We start from the raw sequence: 20644 nt of genomic DNA, 5'->3' as shown, positions 1-20644 counted from the left end.
AGCTGGTCCCGCCTTCCTTGGAATGTCTTGAACTCTGGGGAAAGCTTGCCTTATCTGATACGAGGTGTTACATTTTACAGGTTCTTCGGACAGCTAGGCCCCAGCTCCCTTGGGGACTTTATAGCTCCTAGCCCCCTGCTGGGCCCTGGTCTCCTGTGACACTCTTAACACACATACATACTGGCCAAATGTCGCTGTGACTCTCAGAAAGGGAGGGGAAGAATGAGGGGGAAATATGTTTGTCAGGATGGTTAACCCCTTTGCCAAGATGGAGGTTGAAGCCAAAATGGTTGAACCACGTCCATATCTGTGTGTACGCGGTTACAATGGGCTTTACCAAAAAGCTGTAATTTTGTTTTGTCTGTCCACAGTACATTCTCCCAAAAGGATTTTGATTTTCTCAGGTAGGTTTTGAAACTCCAATCTGGCTTTTTTATGTTACTGTGTCAGCAGTGGGATCCTTCTGAGTCTCTTCTACTATAGCATTCCTTTTTAATCACACTGTGACGTATAGTGCAAGCTGACAACCAACGGTTATACCCTGTGCCTGAAGGTCAGCTTGAATTTGTCTGGAAGTTGATCGAGGTTCATTATCCACCATTGAAACAATCTTTCGTTGCCATCTTTGATCAATTGTTCTCTTTCGTCCACATCCAGGGAGATTAGCTACAATGCCATGGCTGTGCACTTTTTGACAATGTTGCACACAATAGACACAGGAACATTAGGATCTGCTAATTGATACAGGTGAGTTTAATTACAAATTACAGAAGCATCATAAACTTGGAATGCAATTATTTCTTACAATTTTGAGAAGGTGCCATTATTTTGTCCAGTCCATTTTTGGGGTTTTGCGTGGAATGTGTCAGATTTGGCTTTTCCATAAAGTCACTTTTTTGTGTCATACCAGTACAAACAAAAGAAATAAACATGAAAATGCCTAAACATTTGCAATTGCAATAATCTTCTGGGTGAAGTGGTGCATTGTCTGACAGAAATGCAGGGGTGCCAATAATTTTGGCCTTGACTATAAGTATGACATATTTGTTATTTTAATAAAAAAACAGCCAAAGCTTTACAATCACTTTAAAGAAGAACTAAAAATAGCCAGAAACTACAGTACATAGTGATCAGCAACTGTTGAGGCAATAAACACATTGGTTAGCAGTGTGTAATGTACAGCAGTCAGTGCTATTGTAATGTACAACACAATATATAGAGTGGAGAAGTTAGAATAATTTAATACAAGACACAATTTATAGAGTGCAGCAGTCATGTGTCGTAGTGCCCTTATACTGCTGGTCAGGTTGGACAATGCTTTGGGTTTATGGTCATGGGGATGAAAATATTCAGCCTTAGTGTTTAGTAGCAGAGAAAAAATGCCCACCATCTGCTTTCAGCGAGGAGAAGAAAATGTCGGCTGTCTGTGGTCAGTGAGGAGAAAAATGTCTGCTTTCTGTGGCCAGTGGGAGGGAAAGATGTTGTCAGCCAGCGCGACGGCGCATGGATCTGCGCATGCGCAGAACGCCGATGCGCCCTAATCCACTGGCGCTCGGACCTGGGCGGCGGCAGCGCATGCGCGTTCGCGGAAGCGCGCCTGGCACCAATGACGGCGCAGGGCGCCCTATTTAAACCAGCCCTGCACAGACACTAGTTGCCGTATGGTCTGATTATCCTGTGTTCCTGTGTATCTGCTGTTTGTCTTGTTGCCAACCCTGCCTGATCCTGTGCTATCTCCTGCTCTGACCCCTGGCTCCTTTGATTACTCTCCTGGATATTCCTATCGATCTGAACTCCTGTTACTGAACCCAACGAGTGACCTGACTACTCTTTTGCCTGCTGCCTTGTACTGCGCTGACCCCACTGTTACCGAACCGGCCCGTCTGACCACGCACACTTCTCTGCCATCCATCCGTCCTGCACAGATCCAGTCATCACTGCTCAGGCCTTCTGCCTCTTCACATCAGGCTCTCCACCTGTATATACCTCTGGCGGATCCCTCTACCACAGGCGGGTGTACCCAGGGGCCGCAACCTGGTCACTGTCTGCTCCAAGTCCATCCCCACCATCAGGGGCCCTGGTGAACAAGCAGACTGGGACTTGGACTCCGCGCTCTGGGGAATCCTGTTCTGTGGACTGCTAGAGGTACCGCCATGCGGTGTTTGACAGAACCATACGGCCATGACGGAGCCTGGAAGAGAGCCATCCCCACTGGAGGACATATGTCAAAATCTGGTGGCACTAACCCAAGTCGTCAAAACACTGCAGGAGGGTTACACACACCTCAAGAATCGGATCCAGGCGTTAGCCGCACCAGCTGCTCCGTTGCAGAGCTCGGTTTCTCCTTCTGCAGCCGGAGAGCCTTCAGAACCTCCCGCCCGAGCAGTAGTCACGTTTCCTCCAGCGGAACCCCCGCGTACCATTGCCAAAACGTTTTAGCAGGGATCGAGCTAAATTCAAGGCCTTCCGGAACGCATGCCAGCTGTATTTTAGCCTCAGCCACAGACATTTTCTTCTGAATTGGTAAAAGTGGGGTTCATCGTCTCCTTACTCCAGGACAAGCCCCAGGGCTGGGCTCACCGACTAATGGAGACCCATGATCCTCATCTGGAGACCGTAACAGACTTCTTCGATGCGATGGCAGTCCTATACGATGATCCGCAGCGGACAGCATCCGCAGAGATGGCCCTGTACTCCCTCAGGCAGGGTCGCCGGGCAGCGGAAGAGTATGCATCTGAGTTCAGACGCTGGATGGGGGACACCCGGTGGAATGATGCCACACTACGCCACCAGTTTCGCATGGGTCTGTCCAAGTCCCTTAAGGATGAGTTAGCCAGGGTGGGCCTACCTGACTCTTTGGAGAACCTCATCACCCAGGCCATACAGATTGACCTCAGACTGCAGGAACGCAGATTAGAGAGGTCCAGCCAGGGTCAGAGACCCACATGGGTACTTCCCTGTGCTCCAGTCCAATCTCTGCCAGAAGGAAGCCGGACCTTGGAGTCTGAGGAGTTGTCAGAACCTATGCAGCTCGGATTGGCACGACCATCGTTGTCAGACGAGGAACGCCAGAGGCGACGGGTGAATAACCTCTGTCTCTACTGCGGGGAAGCAGGTCATGTGGTGCGTTCTTGCCCAGCGAAACTGGGTAAGTGTGCTTCCGTTTTTTCCACCATATCCTCTAAATGGGCTAACCATTCCAATTACTTAGCCATACCCGTTTCCTTTCAGCTTCCAGGAAGAACCGTGTCAGCAACAGCAATTATTGATTCTGGGGCATGTAGATGCTTTGTTGATTTAGATTTTGCCAACCAACAGAAGATCCCCCTCCAGACCAGGGAATGTGAGCTCAACATCTTTTTGGCTGATGGGTCACGCATTAAGTCAGGGTTAGTGGACCGGGAGACCCCACCTATCTGTACGACGGTGGCTAACCATCATCGGGAGTTCCCCTGTCTGGATGCCATTGCATCCCCTCTGTTCCCAGTTATCCTGGGACTCCCTTGGTTGTGGGCACACAATCCCCAGATTGATTAGAAAACTGGGTCTATCCAGTTCCTATCACCTTATTGCCAGGAACATTGTCACGCTCCGACCTCCTTGGCTCCCCAGCCTCTCCTATGTATAGACGGAGACGCCGAGCTCATCCAAGTCATCCCCCCGGCCTACCACGACTATCTAGACATTTTTAGTAAACGGGGGGGCAGACATTCTTCCTCCACACTGAACCTATGACTGCCCCATCAACCTCCTACCCGGATCTGAGATCCCTTTCGGACAGATATTCCCCCTATCAAAGCGGGAATTGGGGGTACTCAAGGAATACATTGATGATAAGATTGGAGTTATCGCTATCTCATCACAACTGTAAGTTACAGAGATCACACTTTTAATGCTTAGATTGGAGCGACAGAACAGGCATAATAGAAACCAATGTTATTTCAAGTGTCATGTGAATTGCATATCTTTCAAAACATCTCATTTGCATATATGTGAATCAGCCCTCATTTTCGTTCGCTGAGGAAATTGGAATTAATTTTTATCAGTTTTCGTCAATTGACAAAAATTCTAACCAATTTACGTATAGTTTTCTTCACTAAAAACATGCTGTTGACAAAACATTCTGACAAAATTAACAATGGACAGTAACTGAGATGGCAGGACTAGCTTCATTAGGAAACTGGCTTTAGTAAAATAAAGGCTACTGCTTATAGGAACATTGGGAGCGAAAACACTGACAACTGAAAAATAAAATAAGAAAAAAAGGGCTCTTGCTAGGAACCAAATTGCAAGGACAGAGTGTGGGGGAAGAGTTAGACAGTTGCGCGCTCACCCGGAAGCTCTATCGATAAGCTGTGTTGTGAAGCCAGCAGTAGCTTGCACCCACGTGGGTATCGCTTTGCTGCCTGGATCCTCTGCGGTTGAACATGGCAGCGGAGAAAAAAGGTCGGGGCAGCGTTCTGTTCACCGGGTACCGGTCTGTGGGCTTGTACAGTAACCACATCCCCCATGTAGTCCGATACCACAAGAGGCACAAGGAGTTCTACCTGGTCAGCGCCGTGGGGAAAAGCTTCCTCACTTACAATGTGAGTACGAGACACACAGGGCAGTGCACGGCTTATCACGTCCCCCCCCCCAGTCAGAGGCTGCAAGAAGTCCTGTGTCAGCACACCCAGCTCTCCCCTATCCTACACCACCGCAGAACTGTACAGAGCTTACTAGCCCCTAGAGCAGTGGTCTCCAAACTGCGGCCCGGGGGCCTGATGTGGCACTTTGCTTGCCTTTAATTGGCCCTTGGGGCACTATTCCTCCCAATCATACAAGACACTATTCTGCCCACTGACACAACAACAGGGCATAACTCCTGCCACCAATTTTAACAATGGGGCACAGTTGGTCCCACTGACACCAATGACGGGGCACAGTTGGTCCCACTGACACCAATGACGGGGCACAGTTGGTCCCACTGACACCAATGACGGGGCACAGTTGGTCCCACTGACACCAATGACGGGGCACAGTTGGTCCCACTGACACCAATGACGGGGCACAGTTGGTCCCACTGACACCAATGACGGGGCACAGTTGGTCCCACTGACACCAATGACGGGGCACAGTTGGTCCCACTGACACCAATGACGGGGCACAGTTGGTCCCACTGACACCAATGACGGGGCACAGTTGGTCCCACTGACACCAATGACGGGGCACAGTTGGTCCCACTGACACCAATGACGGGGCACAGTTGGTCCCACTGACACCAATGACGGGGCACAGTTGGTCCCACTGACACCAATGACGGGGCACAGTTGGTCCCACTGACACCAATGACGGGGCACAGTTGGTCCCACTGACACCAATGACGGGGCACAGTTGGTCCCACTGACACCAATGACGGGGCACAGTTGGTCCCACTGACACCAATGACGGGGCACAGTTGGTCCCACTGACACCAATGACGGGGCACAGTTGGTCCCACTGACACCAAAGACGGGGCACAGTTGGTCCCACTGACACCAAAGACGGGGCACAGTTGGTCCCACTGACACCAATGACGGGGCACAGTTGGTCCCACTGACACCAATGACGGGGCACAGTTGGTCCCACTGACACCAATGACGGGGCACAGTTGGTCCCACTGACACCAATGACGGGGCACAGTTGGTCCCACTGACACCAATGACGGGGCACAGTTGGTCCCACTGACACCAATGACGGGGCACAGTTGGTCCCACTGACACCAATGACGGGGCACTATTCCTTCCACTGACACCAATGACTGGGCACTATTCCTCCTTCTGACACCAATGACGAGGCACTATTCCTCCCAGTGACAGCAATGACGTGCACTATTCCTCCCAGTGACAGCAATGACATGCACTATTCCTCCCTCTGACACCAATGATGAGGCACTATTCCTTCCACTGGCACAAATGATGGGGCACCATTCCTCCCCCATAATACTAAAGATGAGACACTGTTTACTCCCACTGATGCCAGGAAAAGTTGTACTTCCACTGGCCCCAGTCTGGCCCCCTTAATGTCTTAAGAACCGTAAACTGGCCCTTTGTTTAAAAGTTTGGAGACCGCTGCCCTAGAGGAATGCAACTAATATTTGGCTCTTAGAAATCTGCCATCAGGTAATGATATAGTCATGTCCAACCATCCAATCCACAAAGCATGAAATTGATCTGGACAGTGCAGTCAGCACAGGTGGGTTTCCCACATGGTGGGCAGTCCATTCGTTTCAATTGCATACCCTATGTGCAGAGAAGAAGCCCTTGATTCTTCCAAAAATGTGATGCACGGCAGCACTGTGCGTTTGCTGTGCATGAAAATGTTTGCATACGCATGGGGGTCCTGTTAATTATTGGCACTGTTGCATGTCTGCTAAATGGCAGCAGGTTTCCCTGTGTGTCAGGAAAGCATGCAATTTTGCATGCACTGCAACACACAAAGGTCTGCACCTAGCCTAAAATAGAACCAAAGGCAAAACCTTTTTTTTTTTTGTTCTTTTTCATTTTGGATAGATTAACCACTTGAAGACTGCCCTATAGAACTTTTACTGCTACATGGTGGCCCTCATCATGGCCCAATCATGTAAATAAACAATATTTTGCACTTCCACAACACCAGAGATCTTTAGCTGTGAACTGTCACAGCACAAAACGATCTGCTAGCCCTGGCAAGCAGTTGCTGGTTGGCACCTGCACATCATCAGCCATAGCTCTGTTGTTCCTTCCTATGTTTGCTCTCTGTAGAGCTGAGAACCCGATTCATCACTTCCCATAGTAAAGGCACCACCTAGTGTACGCCAAGCACATAACTAGGCACCCTGGATGTTACCCCTATGTGATTTTGCACTTCTGCCCCATGGGGGGGTGCACCGCCGGCGGATCGCTTCTGCTGTAAAGTGTCACAGCAGAAGCTGATCTGCGAGTCTTGGCTAAGTAAATCTTCCGCAGCTGCAGTGGTTAAGGGAGGGTTATAACTAGGGTTGCAACAATACAGAGTACTTGTACAAGTATTTGTGCAAATTTTCCCGCAACCAATACCTTTGCAGTTCAATTTGAGCCCGTACAAAATCAATAGGCTCAAATCTCACTGCAAAGAATTGCCTGTGATTCCTGCCCAAATCGCATGCAGTGTCTCACAGGGCTCTGGTGTGAACCCAAGCTTTTCATGGAGACCTAATGGTCACACAGGAGCAGTGCAGGAAATCTCTCTGCATAACGGGTTCCACCAGCTCCCAATCCCTCTGGACATCAGTGGCAGCAGCTTGGGCTCCTCCTGCCTTTCCCATGGCTCTCTGCCCCCAGCCTCTCGATGACAAATAGAGATGTGGATCTCCATAAGAGGGACACAGACACTACCTAATCTATCTAAAGCTAAAAAAAGTTTTGCCTTTTTAGATGTAGATTTTCATTCTAAGGTGTGTTAAGTGGTTCTAAAGGCTTTTTTCCAGTCATGTATTCTGTGCATGAAGGTAAAAAACCTTCAGCCTGGGTTCACACTGATGCAGTGCGGAATTCGCAGTGGTTTCTGTTCGAATTCCGCGACGCATCACAATTGCACCCCATTCATGCGAACTGCTGCGGGTGTGTATGTTAAGGTAACAACACCCCAAAATCGGTCCGCAAAATGTGGTGCAATGTGCAGAATCGGATCGAATAGGTGTGAATACCCATGCGATCCGATTCTAGTGCGGACCAAAAAAAGGGTCCTGCACCTTTTTGGTGCAGATGCAGTGTGATTTGTGCTTTACACAGAATTCACATGGGATTTGCACAGGGATGCAGTGTGAACCCAGGCTTAGTGTACAGCCCCCCTAATACTTGCCCGATCGTGATCCAGCACTGTGCAAAAGAGCAGTAGCTCTCCTAGGTCTCTCCCTGCACATTGACTCAATCAATCACAGCCAGTAAGAAGGGGACAGGGCAGGGCCGAGCTGCGCTTTGTGTCTCCTATAGACACAAGGAGGGGGGGAGCAAGCACACACGAGTGCCCCCAAAACAAGCGGCTTGCTCTGGGGGCACTCAGCAGGGGAGAGGAGCCAGGAGCACCTGCATGGTACCTGAAAAGAAGAAGATCGGCCACTGCACTGAGCAGGTTACATAGTCTGACTGAAAAAGACAAAAGTCCATCCAGTGCAAACATTTAAAAAAAAAAAAAAAAAAAGTTCTATTCCTACACCCACAGTTGATCCAGAGGAAGGCAAAAAAAACCCCAGCAAAGCATGATCCAATTTGCTCCTGCAGGGGAAAAAATTCCTTCCTGATCCCCCGAGAGGCAATCGGATATTCCCTAGATCAACTTTACCTATAAATGTTAGTATCCAGTGATATTCTGTGTATCCAAGAAATAATCCAGGCCTTTTTTAAAGCAATCCACTGAGCTGGCCAGAACCAACTCTTGAGGGAGTATATTCCACATTTTCACAGCTCTCACTGTGAAGAAACCTTTCCATGTTTGGAGATTACATTTCTTTTCCTCCAGACATAAAGAGTGCCCCCTTGTCCTCTGTGATGACCTCAAGGTGAATATTAAGGTAAGTATGACATGTTTTTTTATTTTTAAATCAGAACGTTTGCAATCACATTGAAGTTGTCCAAAGCATGTAAGGAAAACGAGGAGCACCACAGCATGACATATGACAGCAATAGGCTGTCTTTAAGTATTCTTTAATCTTTTTGCTGCAGGACCATTTTTATGTCATTTTTCATAATCCTTTAAATCTGCATTCTTGGCTTAAAAATTACTTAAAGTTGATTTCCATGTTTACTGTCATTTAGTTTTTTGGCCTAAGCTGGACCAAATGTACTTTTATTTCTACACTAACTGGTGCATTTGCTGGGCATTTATTATATACTGTATGCAGCCTCAGCTACATACAGTGTGCAGCCTTGTGCCCTGGCAGTGAGACAAGATCTTCCCATCTTTCACCCAGAATAAAATAGTCAGGCTGAGCTACACTATGAATGAATACAAAACTTCCTTGGATTGGTAGATTTGGAGATCATGATGTCATCCCCTCAGCCTGTTTTGTATTCATTTATAAAATGAAAAGCTGCCTATGAATAGCTGAGCACTGCAGGAAGGTCTCCTCTCACACCCAAAACACAATGCTGTATACTGTTTGTAGCTGAGGCTACATACAGTTTATACAGCAGGCACACCTGTTAGTTTAGGAAATGGTTTGTTTGTGCCAACCTAACCCAGTTAAAATAGCTAAAAGGACAGTAAAGCTGGATATCCGCTTTAAATCTGCACTACAGACACATTTTAAATCACACCATCACATCTACATGAGCTTCTTGGACATCCCATTCCAAACCTTTGGCTATTAACACCTCCCCCAAACACATAATTGACATTTGAAGTTATGAAACCCTCCTCCCTTCTGGAAAGGCTTGCCACAAGATTTTGAAGATTCTCTATACTGACCTGGGTTGTAATCAGCATTCCAGTTCATTGGTGTAGGGTTGAGGTCAGAGCCCTGTGGAGGCTTCTCACCGTCTCTCGCACCATCCTCTTCAAACCATAGCTTTATGGACTTTACTTTGTTCCCAGGGACACAGTCATGCTGGAACAGAAAATTGCCTTCCCCAAACATTTGCCATGAGTTTGTAAGTGCTAACTTGTTGTTTAAATTGTCTTTAAATGATGTAGCATTATCAATACCCTTACCCTACCCTAAAATAGTATGAAGAGGTATTGGCATAACTTTCACTGTATATTGTATGTTAATAGATCTGCAGTCGAAAGTTTTTTTTTTTTTTAAATATCCTTAGACTTAAGTTTTGCTCTAGAAACTGTCTTCTTAGACTTTTTTTTTTTTTCTTTCTCTGTTTAATAGCTTTTCTACACTGAATTATTACATTTGTAAATATTTTGAGAAAAAAAAACAACCATTCTTTATGGTGCTTGTTATTGTTTTCTTAGGTGAACAGACTTGGTCAAGTTGCTGTCAGTAAGTATAACATTTTGAAATTATTCCATCTGTTTACGTTCAATTTCTCTGTCTTGGTCACGGCATCAGGAGTTTGATGTGTGTCTGTCTTACAAGCCAATTGTTAGCTGTCAGGTGAAAGTGATTGGGCAGCTCTACAGATGCCTGACTGTTTCACAGACCCCCAAAAGTACATCCCAAACTCCATACCCTTATATCTCCCGCCATGCATCCTGGGCTCTGCTGTGCCACCTGTGGGTAAAGGGAAGGGGAGGCCAGCAAACATCTTCCCTACATAGTAAGAACCTGAAAGCGACATGTGTAAGGTCTCATCCAGTTTCTGCTGTTACTTCTGCTGTCTGCAGCCAGAGAAGAAGCTTATCAAAGTTGATCTGCACTTCCCAGCACATTGGAGTGAAAGAAATAATTCTAGGCCCTGTATAAACTATTATGTTTCGAGTAAAATCCATTACAGGTCATCAAAAATTGTGTAATATGTTGTGTTTTTACTGGAAATTTGTGCTTGATTGTGTGACCTACAAAATTGGAACTATCACTAATTTAATCTCCAGGGTCTTTGCTTGCAGAAAGTATATTTTTTGGAGTTATCTTAAGGTCTAAAATATTTTCTTTAAACAGATGCAGGTAAAAATCCAAAAACTGCTCACCCAGTGTAAGGGTTAAAACACAAAATCATTATCACACTTATGATGACAATGGCTTGTGTCTGATCATTTCTCCTACATACTTTACTGAACTGAAGATACTGAACTAAAGATTCAGTCTGATTTAGCAAAGTCATTCAAATTAAAATGTTCATCTTTGTCCACTTCATATACACTATATTGCCAAAAGTATTGGGATGCCTGCCTTTACACGTACATGAACGTTAATGGCATCCCAGGCTTAGTCCGTAGGGTTCAATATTGAGTTGGCCAACCCTTTGCAGGTATCACCGCTTCAACTCTCCTGGAAAGGCTGTCCACAAGGTTTAGGAGTGTGTCTGTGGGAATGTTTGACCATTCTTCCAGAAGCGCATTTGTGAGGTCAGTTCTATCGGGTTAAGGTCCGGACTCTGAGCAAGCCAGTAAAGTTCCTCCACCTAAAACTCGCTCATCCATATCTTTATGGACCTTGCTTTGTGCACTGGTGCACAGTCATGCAAAATGTCTTGGTATGCTGATGCCTTAAGAGTTCTCTTCAGTGGAACTAAGGGGCCAAGCCCAACCCCTGGAAAACAACCCAACATTATAATCCCCCCTCCACCAAACTCTACACTTGGCACAAAGCAGTCAGGCAAGTACTGTTCTGGCAACCACCAAACCCAGACACGTCCAATGGGTTGTCAGACAGAGAAGCACGATTTGTCATTCCAGAGAACACATCTCCACTGCCCTAGAGTCCAGTGGTGGCATGCTTTACACCACTGCATCTGATGCTTTTCATTGCACTTAGTGTAAGGCTATTGCTGTGCTAATCTGAAGGCCACACAAAGTTTGGAGGTCTTTAGCTATTGACTCTGCAGACAGTTGGGTACTTCAGCATACGCTGAGCCCGCTCTGTCATTTTACGCAGCCTACCAGTTTGTTGCTGAGTTGCTGCTGTTCCCAGTTGCTTCCACTTTGTTATAATACTACTAACAGTTGAATGTGGAATATTTATTAGCAAGGAAATTTCACAGATGGACTTATTGCACAGGTGGCAACCTGTCACGGTACCACACTTGAATTCACTGAGCTCCTGCCAGCGACCCATTCTTTCTCAAATTATACATTGAGGTGATTGGAACACCTGAATCCAATGATTTGGAGGGGTGCCCCAATACATTTGGCAATATAGTGTAGCAATCACACTTTAGTGGATGTGCTATTTACACTGGTGTTTTATGATTTGTGAGTCAGCCATATTAATAGTACTTGATATGTCCTATCCTGCAGGTTTTTTTTTTTCATTATTAAGGGTAATAAACTACTGTTAAACTCAGTGATGTAACAGCTCCATATGTAAAAAAACTAATTCTGGCTTGGCCTGGTTGTGTTCTTTTTCTGCATGATTTGGATTTTAATTGACCTTTTATGGCTATTTTAGGCAATGCTCTTCCAGAAGATATTAATTGTCTGGCTGCAGATCGCATGCTGGTATTTGTGTCTCATGGGAACCTTCTTAAAGCATTTGCAAAGAACAAAGAGGTATGTGTTTAACAGTGTTCTTTATTTAAGATTTAGAAATTATGACAACTCCACACTAGAGCCCTTGACGGTTTTAAACTTTGATGTAAATGTAAATGACCCTATCAAAGAATTTAAAAGTAAAAACGAATAAACAAACAAAAGAATAGGATAATCATCCACTTGTCCCACTGCTTCTTCATTAAATCTTCTCCCTGTTCAGGCTTCACATCCAACAAATTTCTAGCTGTGTTTTGATGCCTGGCCCCTTGCGGAGCTGTGATTTAATTTTCTACCCTCCCTACATCAGTACTGTGTCAGAAGTGTGTCTGTTGTAAAGATTTTGCCAGAGGCCTTAGCTCTTGGTCAGTCAGGGATCTGTAAGAATTAAATCATGTAATGCTTGAGTCTTAATGTAAACCAGATTTTTTTTGCCTTAATGAAGTCTAGGCAAAAACTTTATTGGGTCATGAGCAAGGTACTAATACGATTTATCTAATGATGGGTAGTCCACTGGTGTCTACTACTTATTTCTTGAAAAATAGGATTTACATGCAGCCTCTAACAGCGACGTCAACACTGAAGTGTTGGCTGTGAAACTAATGGTTAGGGCTGGATCACAGCGGTTTGCTTGCTCTGCAGCTCCTCCATTCAGAAAATGTTTTGCATTCTTTTCAAAGATTTCAAGGTGTTCTGTGATTGGACAAGGGGGACATATGAACATCACAATTTCCCCTTTATTCAGGCATTAATGTTTTTTTTTTTTTTTATATTACTAGCCGTTTTTTTACGCATTTGATCAGATTGTTTGGGACCTTGGCTAAATGTATCCTGACAATGCTAACTGATGTACTTTCTTCAATATGGTATTTGAATTATGTTGACGTGTTATGTTGAAGTATAGTAGATGTTCTTATTCCAATATTTTTTTTTTTCTTTTCCAGGTAGTTCACACATACATTGGACATGAGGCAGAAATTCATCTAGTGCTCCCATTTGGTGATAATGTAATATCTGTGGACTCTGATAATAACATGATAATTTGGGATGTTGAGTCAGAAGGTAAGATTGTAGATTATTGCTAAATATGTATGTTTTTATATTAAATGCACCAGTGTAGTATCTTAGCCAGTGATCTGCATATTGTTAAGACTATTGTCATTTCATTTATTTTTTTCATTTAATTTTTTTATAACCTTCAGAGGAATACTTACGGCTGAATTTTGACAGAAGCAATTTTGCCATCTCTGCTATAATGCACCCAAGCACCTACTTGAATAAAATTCTGTTGGGAAGCCAGCAGGGAACTCTTCAGCTCTGGAATGTCAAATCCAAGTAAGTAAAGGTTAATGAAGATAAACGTCCAACAATTGTATTTGGTAGTTTTGTGTTGCATTGTTTGTTAGGATTTTGTTAATGTGTGGAGATGTTTGTGCTACTGTTGAAGTAGTACTTTAGTATAATACAATCCACATTTTATATACAACCTCAATTCCAAAATTTTGGGATGCTGTGTAACATACTACATAAAAGCAGAATGCAATGATGTGCAAATCTCAGTCATATTTTATTCACAATAGAAAACATCAAATGTTTAAACTACCATTTAAAGAGGAAAAATAAGATAATTTTGAAATTGATGTCAGCAACATCTCTCAAAGTTGGGACAGGGCAACAAAAAGATGTGGTACTAACAAGGAAGAGCAGGAAAAACACCTTGAAACGAATTAGGTTAATTGGCACCAGGTAAGTAAACTGGTTTAAAAAGAGCATCTTACAGAGTCAGAGTGTCTCAGAAAAAAAGATGGGCAGAGGTTCACCAATATGTTAAAAGCTGTGCCCAAAAATTGGGAATACATTTCAGAATAATGTTCTTCAAAGTAAAATTGCAAAGACTTTAAATGTATCATCATCTACAGTCCATAATATCAATCTGGCGAAATCTCTGTGCGAATGTCGAAATCTCTGTGCTTAAGGGACAAGGCAAAAATGCAATATTGGACGCCTGTGCTCTTTGGGCCTTCATGTGGCATTTCATTAAAAATACTTCCAAAGATCACTGTCTGTGAACACAGTTCACCTGTACCATCCAGAAATGAAAGGTAACGCTCTGTCATGCAAAGAAGAAGCCATATGTGAACATGATCCAGAAATGCCACTGTCTTTTCTGGGCCAAAGGTCATTTAAAATGGTCAGTTGCAAAGTGGAAAACTGTTCTGTGATCAGATGAATCAAAATTTGCCATTCTTTTTGTCAACCATGGGTGCTGCATGCTCCTGACTAAAGAGGAGAGGGATCTTCTGGCTTGTTATCCGCTTTCAGTTCAAACTTGCATCTCTGATGGTATGGGGATGCATTAGGGCAGGGGTGTCAAACTGGCGGCCCTCCAGCTGTTGCGAAACTACAAATCCCATCATGCCTCTGCCTTTGGGAGTCCTGCTTGTAACTGTCAGTCTTGCAATGTCTCATGGGACTTGTAGTTTTGCAACAGCTGGAGGGCTGCCAGTTTGACACAAATGCATTAGGGCATATGGAATGGGCAGCTCGCACATCTGGAATGGCATCATCAGTGCTGAAAAATATATCCAGGTGTTAGAGCAGCATATTCTCAACCAAGAATGAGACAACGGTCCTCCCACAAAATTCCAGCAACTAGGCTCCTCCGTTCCCAGGTGTTTACAGAGCATTGAGGAGATGCTACACTGTGGTAAACATAGCCCTGTCCCAGCTTTTTTTGGACTTGGGGTTGTATTTTGCCTGCTTTTTGTTGCCTTGTCCCTACTTTTTTTGAGACTAACAATTTTGAAATTACCTTATTTTTTTTCCATAAATGGTGCATTTTCTCATTTTAAACCTTTTTGATATGTTTTATACATTCTATTGTGACTAAAATATGGGTTTATAATATTTGCAAATCATTAAATTCTGTTGTAATGTAGATTTTACATGGCATGCCGACTTTTTGGAATTGGAGTTGTACATATATAAAAAAAAAAATCAAATTGTTTGATTACTCCTCCTACCAGTCCATCCCCCACAGTTACTACCTTTTGTACCACTAGCCCCTCCCGCTTAGATTGTAATCTCCAAGGAGCAGGGCCCTCCTAACCCTCTTGTATTGAACTGTATTGTTGCTGTATTGTTTCCCATTATATTGTAAGGCGCTGAGCAAACTGTTGGCACTATATAAATCCTGTATAATAATAATATTAATAATACCGTCATAGTATATCCTTTAGTGAAAACTTTGTTTGCATGCAGGGGTCTTATTTTATTTTTTTGTCAAGTATATATTTTTCTGCTGTTAGCAAACTAGGCCCCAACAGGTGTCCTTTGATACTTGTTTATAAAACCATTGTACCAGAAAACCTTTGAGTTTATGAAATTGAGGCATCCTGCAGTATGCTGTTAGGGACATTTGGGCTTATATTTTATAGTGAAACCAGAGGTTTGACATGCAAAGTGCACAGTTATGTTTGAGGTTACCAAGATCAAACAAGTGAAAGAAAAATTCTGAATGGCTGCAATTGATTAGTACATTTGCAATATTTTTTGTCTAAACAAATAAGCTTGATTGATTATCAAATTTCAACAAAAATCCTCAAATTAATTGGTTGCAGAGCTGCTGCAATTATTTGGCATTAACAAAGCCAACAGGTTGTATCTAGTAGACAAGTCCTTTAAATGTTTTGCTTATAAAGTCCAATTTCCTACCTGCTTTAGGGAAGTACAAGGCTGCAGGGAAGGTTACATACCATTGTACAGCAGCCTAACCGTTCTTTCTTATAAAGAGAGATCAAGCATGTGTTTATGGTCTTGGAAGCATTGGTCATGGAAGAATAGAAGAAAACTGCTAATATAGCAACTTGACACGTCTGCAACCTAAATCACTTTAAAGCAAGAAATAGATATAATCCACCTGGTGAAAGGACCTGCAATAGTTATCCTCCTGAAAGTGCTAGTTGTCTTGCTGTCCCTGGCTTCAGTACTTTGAGTTCCTGACCTGGCAAAGCAGGAAGATTAGAATGTCGAAGTACCAAAGCAATCAGCATGGCAGTCAGGAAACTAGGCTTCTTAACAAGAGCACACTAATGGCAGTTACATTTTGTTTCCTTTATAAGTAAATTACCCCCAATGGTCTGTACTTGATGCACACTGACTGCTGTGGTCTTTTGTGCTGCCTGCGTCCAAGCCAAAATAAATCTAGTGTGGAGCTGCCCTGTATGTGTCTGCATAACCCCTGCTCTGAGTTCGTACCCGGAGGGTGGCTGCCAGCACTGAGCCTGAGCCATTGGTGACAGCTTCCGGTCCCATACTGATATTCAAGAGTTGGTAAAACCAGATCTTAGTCATGTGATCATGGTGATTAGCCATTTTACAATGATCACTACGATTGACCGTGCAAAGTCTGCCCAAATGTTGTTCCTGTGTGAAGAGAAACAGACTTCTCTAGAAAGAGGAAAATATAAAGTGTATGTGTACAAAAAAAAATTAGTCAGTTGGGAAAAAAATAACTAGTTTAGGGCTTGATCTAGTTAGGTGAGTGTTAAAGTGGTAGATAGTGGCAGTGTCAGGGACAATATAAGTGCCAGTTAGTGGCAGTGTTTGGGTCAGGGTGTTTTAGAGAGAAAAAAAAAGCGCATGTGCTAGCGCCAGTGTGTTTTATCTAGAAGAAAAAAAGCAACAAAATTATTTTTGTCCCACTATGAATGGGTCATGTTAGTGACATAAACATTTACTTAAATTTTAAACAATTATGTATTTTTTTATTTTTTTTTTGGACCAATGTATTTCTCTTTTGGACCAATTTTCTTTCATTATAAAACAAAACTAGAAAATATTCATTAACCTTTTATCACCATATAAAAGCCCAATCTGTCCTGGAAAAAGGTATATTTCACCTGGACACAGGGAGTTGTTGCAATGATTTATACAACTTTAATAACACATGTCAATGTTGAAAAATTTAGTTTTCGCTGTTAAGGTCTATTTTGACCATGGTAGTAAAATCTCAACTAAACTTTCAGTCTTTAAATCCGCTAAATACATTCCCATAGCATCAAAACCAAAAGGTGTTACAGTTCTTATTTAGAAAGCAAGCCACTGATTGGGTAGAAAAGGCTTTCCTCTGCTGCAGAGTTGGAATCTTGCTCTCTGCATGGAAGCATTGGTCTCTCTGCAAAGATCTGACATTCCCCCCCCTTTTTTTTTCTTCTTAGCAAACTGCTGTATGCATTCAAAGGCTGGGAAACTGGTGTGACTGTTCTTCAGCAGGTATGTAAATAATTTGTGGTTTCATCAGAAATACCCTAGCAGTATCTGTTTTTAAACCCTCAAAAAAGTTCAATCATCAGATGAATATGAAGAAAAAAACACTTTGGGTTTAATATCACCTCGAGAATTTGCACATATTTTGTTGGCTGTTCAGGAAAAAATGTTTTGCCTTTGTATAAATGACGATGTTGTTCCCCATGCCTGGGGTGCTTACAACCCTAAAATCGTTTCGTTATCAACACTGCTCTATCAACAGTATTTTACTGATAATTTTGTATTACTTGTCCTAGTGACCATTTTCTCTGAAAGCAGAAAGTGAGAGTTAACCTGAACGAGAGATTTAAGTTAGCTGTTTAATGGGGACACCTGTAAAAGAGGGGAATTCCCTTCACTCTGATACTTCTGTTCACTCCGAGACTGCCTTTCTCTTCCTGTTGCATCTCAAGAAAAAAAAACCACAGCACAGGGAACACAGCTGATGAGTCATTGGCTGTTAAGGACATGGACAGCTGAATGTCAACAACAGAATTTCCAGCAACTGAAATTAAAGGGAAAAAAAAAGTTTGTGTGATGTTCTCTCCCCCCCCCCCTCCCCATCCATACCAGGCCCTTTGGGTCTGGAATGGATTTTGAGTAAAACCCCATGCCAGAATTTAAAAAATAAAATTGATGTGGGGTCCCCCCTCCCAAATCTTATCATACCCTTAGGTCTGGTATGGATTTTGAGAGGATCCCAATGCCAAAATTGACCCCCCTCCCCAAAATCCATACCAGACCCTGGCCACAAAAGGGCTTCCTGAACCATCCCAGGCCACAGGGACAATGGCTTCCTCCCCATGACCCTGGGCAATGGTAATGGGGGTCAGCAGGCAGGGGGCTTTTCAGAGATCTGGAAGCCCCCTTTATCTGAGGTGGGCTCCAGTCCCCCCCCCCCTTCCTATAGGAATGAGTATGGGGTCCTTTATTAAAAAAGCAAAACAATTTTTCCTGAAGTAAATCGAGCATCGATTTGATGAATGCTGTTGAAAATAAGCCCACCCGGTGATGCTGGGTCGATGATGTCACAAGGGGGAGGGGGGGTTTATCAACAAGGGGACAAGGTGCTGTGGGGGGGATGTGGCCTGGTATGGTTCAGGAGGGTGTGCTTGCCAGGTTGCATGCTCCAATTCTTTTGTTGACATTCAGCTGTTAGCAGGGAACTTGCCGGCCCACTCCTTAATCAGTTATTCAATGGGTAAAAAAACGCAGGAATTGGCATTTAGGAGAATTTAGGACCATTCATCGTTTTTTGTTTTGTTTTTGTTTTTTTTCTGCTGACAAATTGCTCCAAAAACCATTCATAAGTAGCTGTTAGGTTTCTTCAGTCCCATGAAGTCCGAGATTGAGCTCTGCAGTCACTTTTGCAGCAGTTGTTTTCTTATTCCGGGGCACAATCATGCGTAATGTTTGTTTTTTTTTTTTTCTCTTTTGGTCAGTTGACCATGCTAACCATGCTTATCAGATGATGTTTTCCTGGAAAATGTATATGCCATCGTAACATTTGATAATGTACCTTGTGATAGAGCAAATAAATTGCCAACCTAAGTCACAGAGGCACCAGCTAAGCAGTCACCAACAATTTGCTGTTTTTGAAGCTCAGTAAGCTCTGACATGACTGTATTACTAGCAGTGCATGCTGTGAATGATGAAAACAAGGCTTCCCACCTGTTAGCTAGGTGTCTAATCACACACAAGAAGCAAAAGAGTGTTACATCACTTCAGCTTTCAATGAGAAACATGGCGTCACTTTCTTGTCTGCAAAGCATGTAGTGTTTCCATTTATTTTAGTCTAACCCCAGTATGACAGTAAGGTCTTTCTTGCACGTGACTCCAGTAAATGGAGAAATGTTACACAAAGCCTATGTCACTCCAATCATCAGGATTTTGGTATTGTAAAATGGAGCTAAAATCACGACGTGTAAATTCATTATAACCATTTTATAAAATTGTAAATAAAAATTGAACGCTGGTTCAGCAACTATTCATTATGCCTTCTATTCTGTATTTGGAACCATAGTGATGGTAGCAGTGTTTACATAATGTCTTCATCTAACATGGAAGATCATTCATTTCCACCCTCCCTATCGCCCAGTGTAAACCACTCTGATGCTGACAAACATATTTAATTCTCATACGGACAGGTTTTCAAGCAGTCACATTAGCGCCAACTGCACATATGCTCGGCCAAGACTAAGTGCATAGAACCCTTAGTTTCTGCCCTACTAACTGTCTAATACTTTTTTTCTTCACAGTTTCATTAGCCTAGAACCACCAGCCACAGTACTAATTTTGAAATACAAATATCTAAACTTTAAAGAACACTAAAAATAGGGTTAAGTAAATTTTATTAGGACCAGAAACATATTAATAGAGATAAGAGTAGAATGACAGCTAAAATGCCTTCATTTTTATGAGGAAGTGATATGTAAGTACTTTATTTTGATAAGCAGCGGGATGTTATTTTTTTTTTTCCTTAGATAATTTTTATTTGGTTTTGACATTGTCCAATTGTTTTGTTTTGTTTTTGTTAAGGAAAATCAATTCTCACTTCTAGGAGCTGATTCACACATGTGCAGATTGAATCTCAGGTTTCACAGCTAATAGTTCTTCAGGACAGGATTAGCTCAGTATTTTTTCCTGTTCACACATGTGCAGTTTAGAAACAGTTCCCATAGAAGTCAATAGCCTGTAATCGGCACCTGAACCGGACCGCACTGCTCAGAAATCATACAGGTCTTTTTTTTTTTTTTTTTTTCAAACCGTGCTGAATCTGCACTGACAGTGCACTGAATATAGGAAGCAATGTAATTTTTCACATATGAGGATTGGATGCTGTTCCAACCGCATCCAATCCACATATATGTGAACCAGCACTGTTACAGTTGGTTATTTGTATACCTAGGGGGTGTAATTTTTAATACAAATAAAGAGAAGTTTCTGGTAAATAACTTCATGTTTTTCTATGACATTTTTTATGCTATACTGGCAGCATTTGAAATTGTTACTTTTGAAATTGTAATTCTAGGCTCCAGCAGTTGATGTGGTTGCTGTTGGGCTGAGGAGCGGCAAAATTATTGTACACAACATCAAATTTGATGAAACGCTGATGATTTTTCATCAAGATTGGGGACCGATTACTGCAATATCCTTCCGTACAGGTGAGTCCTCTAATATGTTATGTCAGTCCCAGTAAGCTTAAAGGAAATCTGTTTTG

The 20644-nt window shown here is 43.1% G+C and overlaps 1 protein-coding gene across 1 annotated transcript in view; it reads left to right on the top strand.

The window, feature by feature from the left end:
• The first annotated feature begins 4341 nt into the window (after positions 1 to 4341).
• The window catches only part of WDR36 (WD repeat domain 36), an 87467-nt gene continuing 71164 nt past the window's right edge, over positions 4342 to 20644 (top strand). Inside the window, exons 1-7 of the mRNA XM_089684743.1 lie at positions 4342 to 4586; positions 9943 to 9970; positions 12038 to 12138; positions 13062 to 13179; positions 13320 to 13452; positions 17337 to 17391; positions 20456 to 20588. Of these exons, the coding sequence (XP_089540869.1) occupies positions 4428 to 4586; positions 9943 to 9970; positions 12038 to 12138; positions 13062 to 13179; positions 13320 to 13452; positions 17337 to 17391; positions 20456 to 20588 (727 nt within the window). The 5' untranslated portion in view covers positions 4342 to 4427. The remainder of the gene's footprint in view (positions 4587 to 9942; positions 9971 to 12037; positions 12139 to 13061; positions 13180 to 13319; positions 13453 to 17336; positions 17392 to 20455; positions 20589 to 20644) is intronic.

The sequence above is a fragment of the Staurois parvus genome, unplaced genomic scaffold (assembly GCF_062004578.1).
Source record: "Staurois parvus isolate SC_StPar_1 unplaced genomic scaffold, SC_StPar_1.0 ptg000354l, whole genome shotgun sequence".
Taxonomy (NCBI): Eukaryota; Metazoa; Chordata; class Amphibia; order Anura; family Ranidae; genus Staurois; species Staurois parvus.
This window is presented reverse-complemented; position numbering and strand designations above follow the sequence as displayed.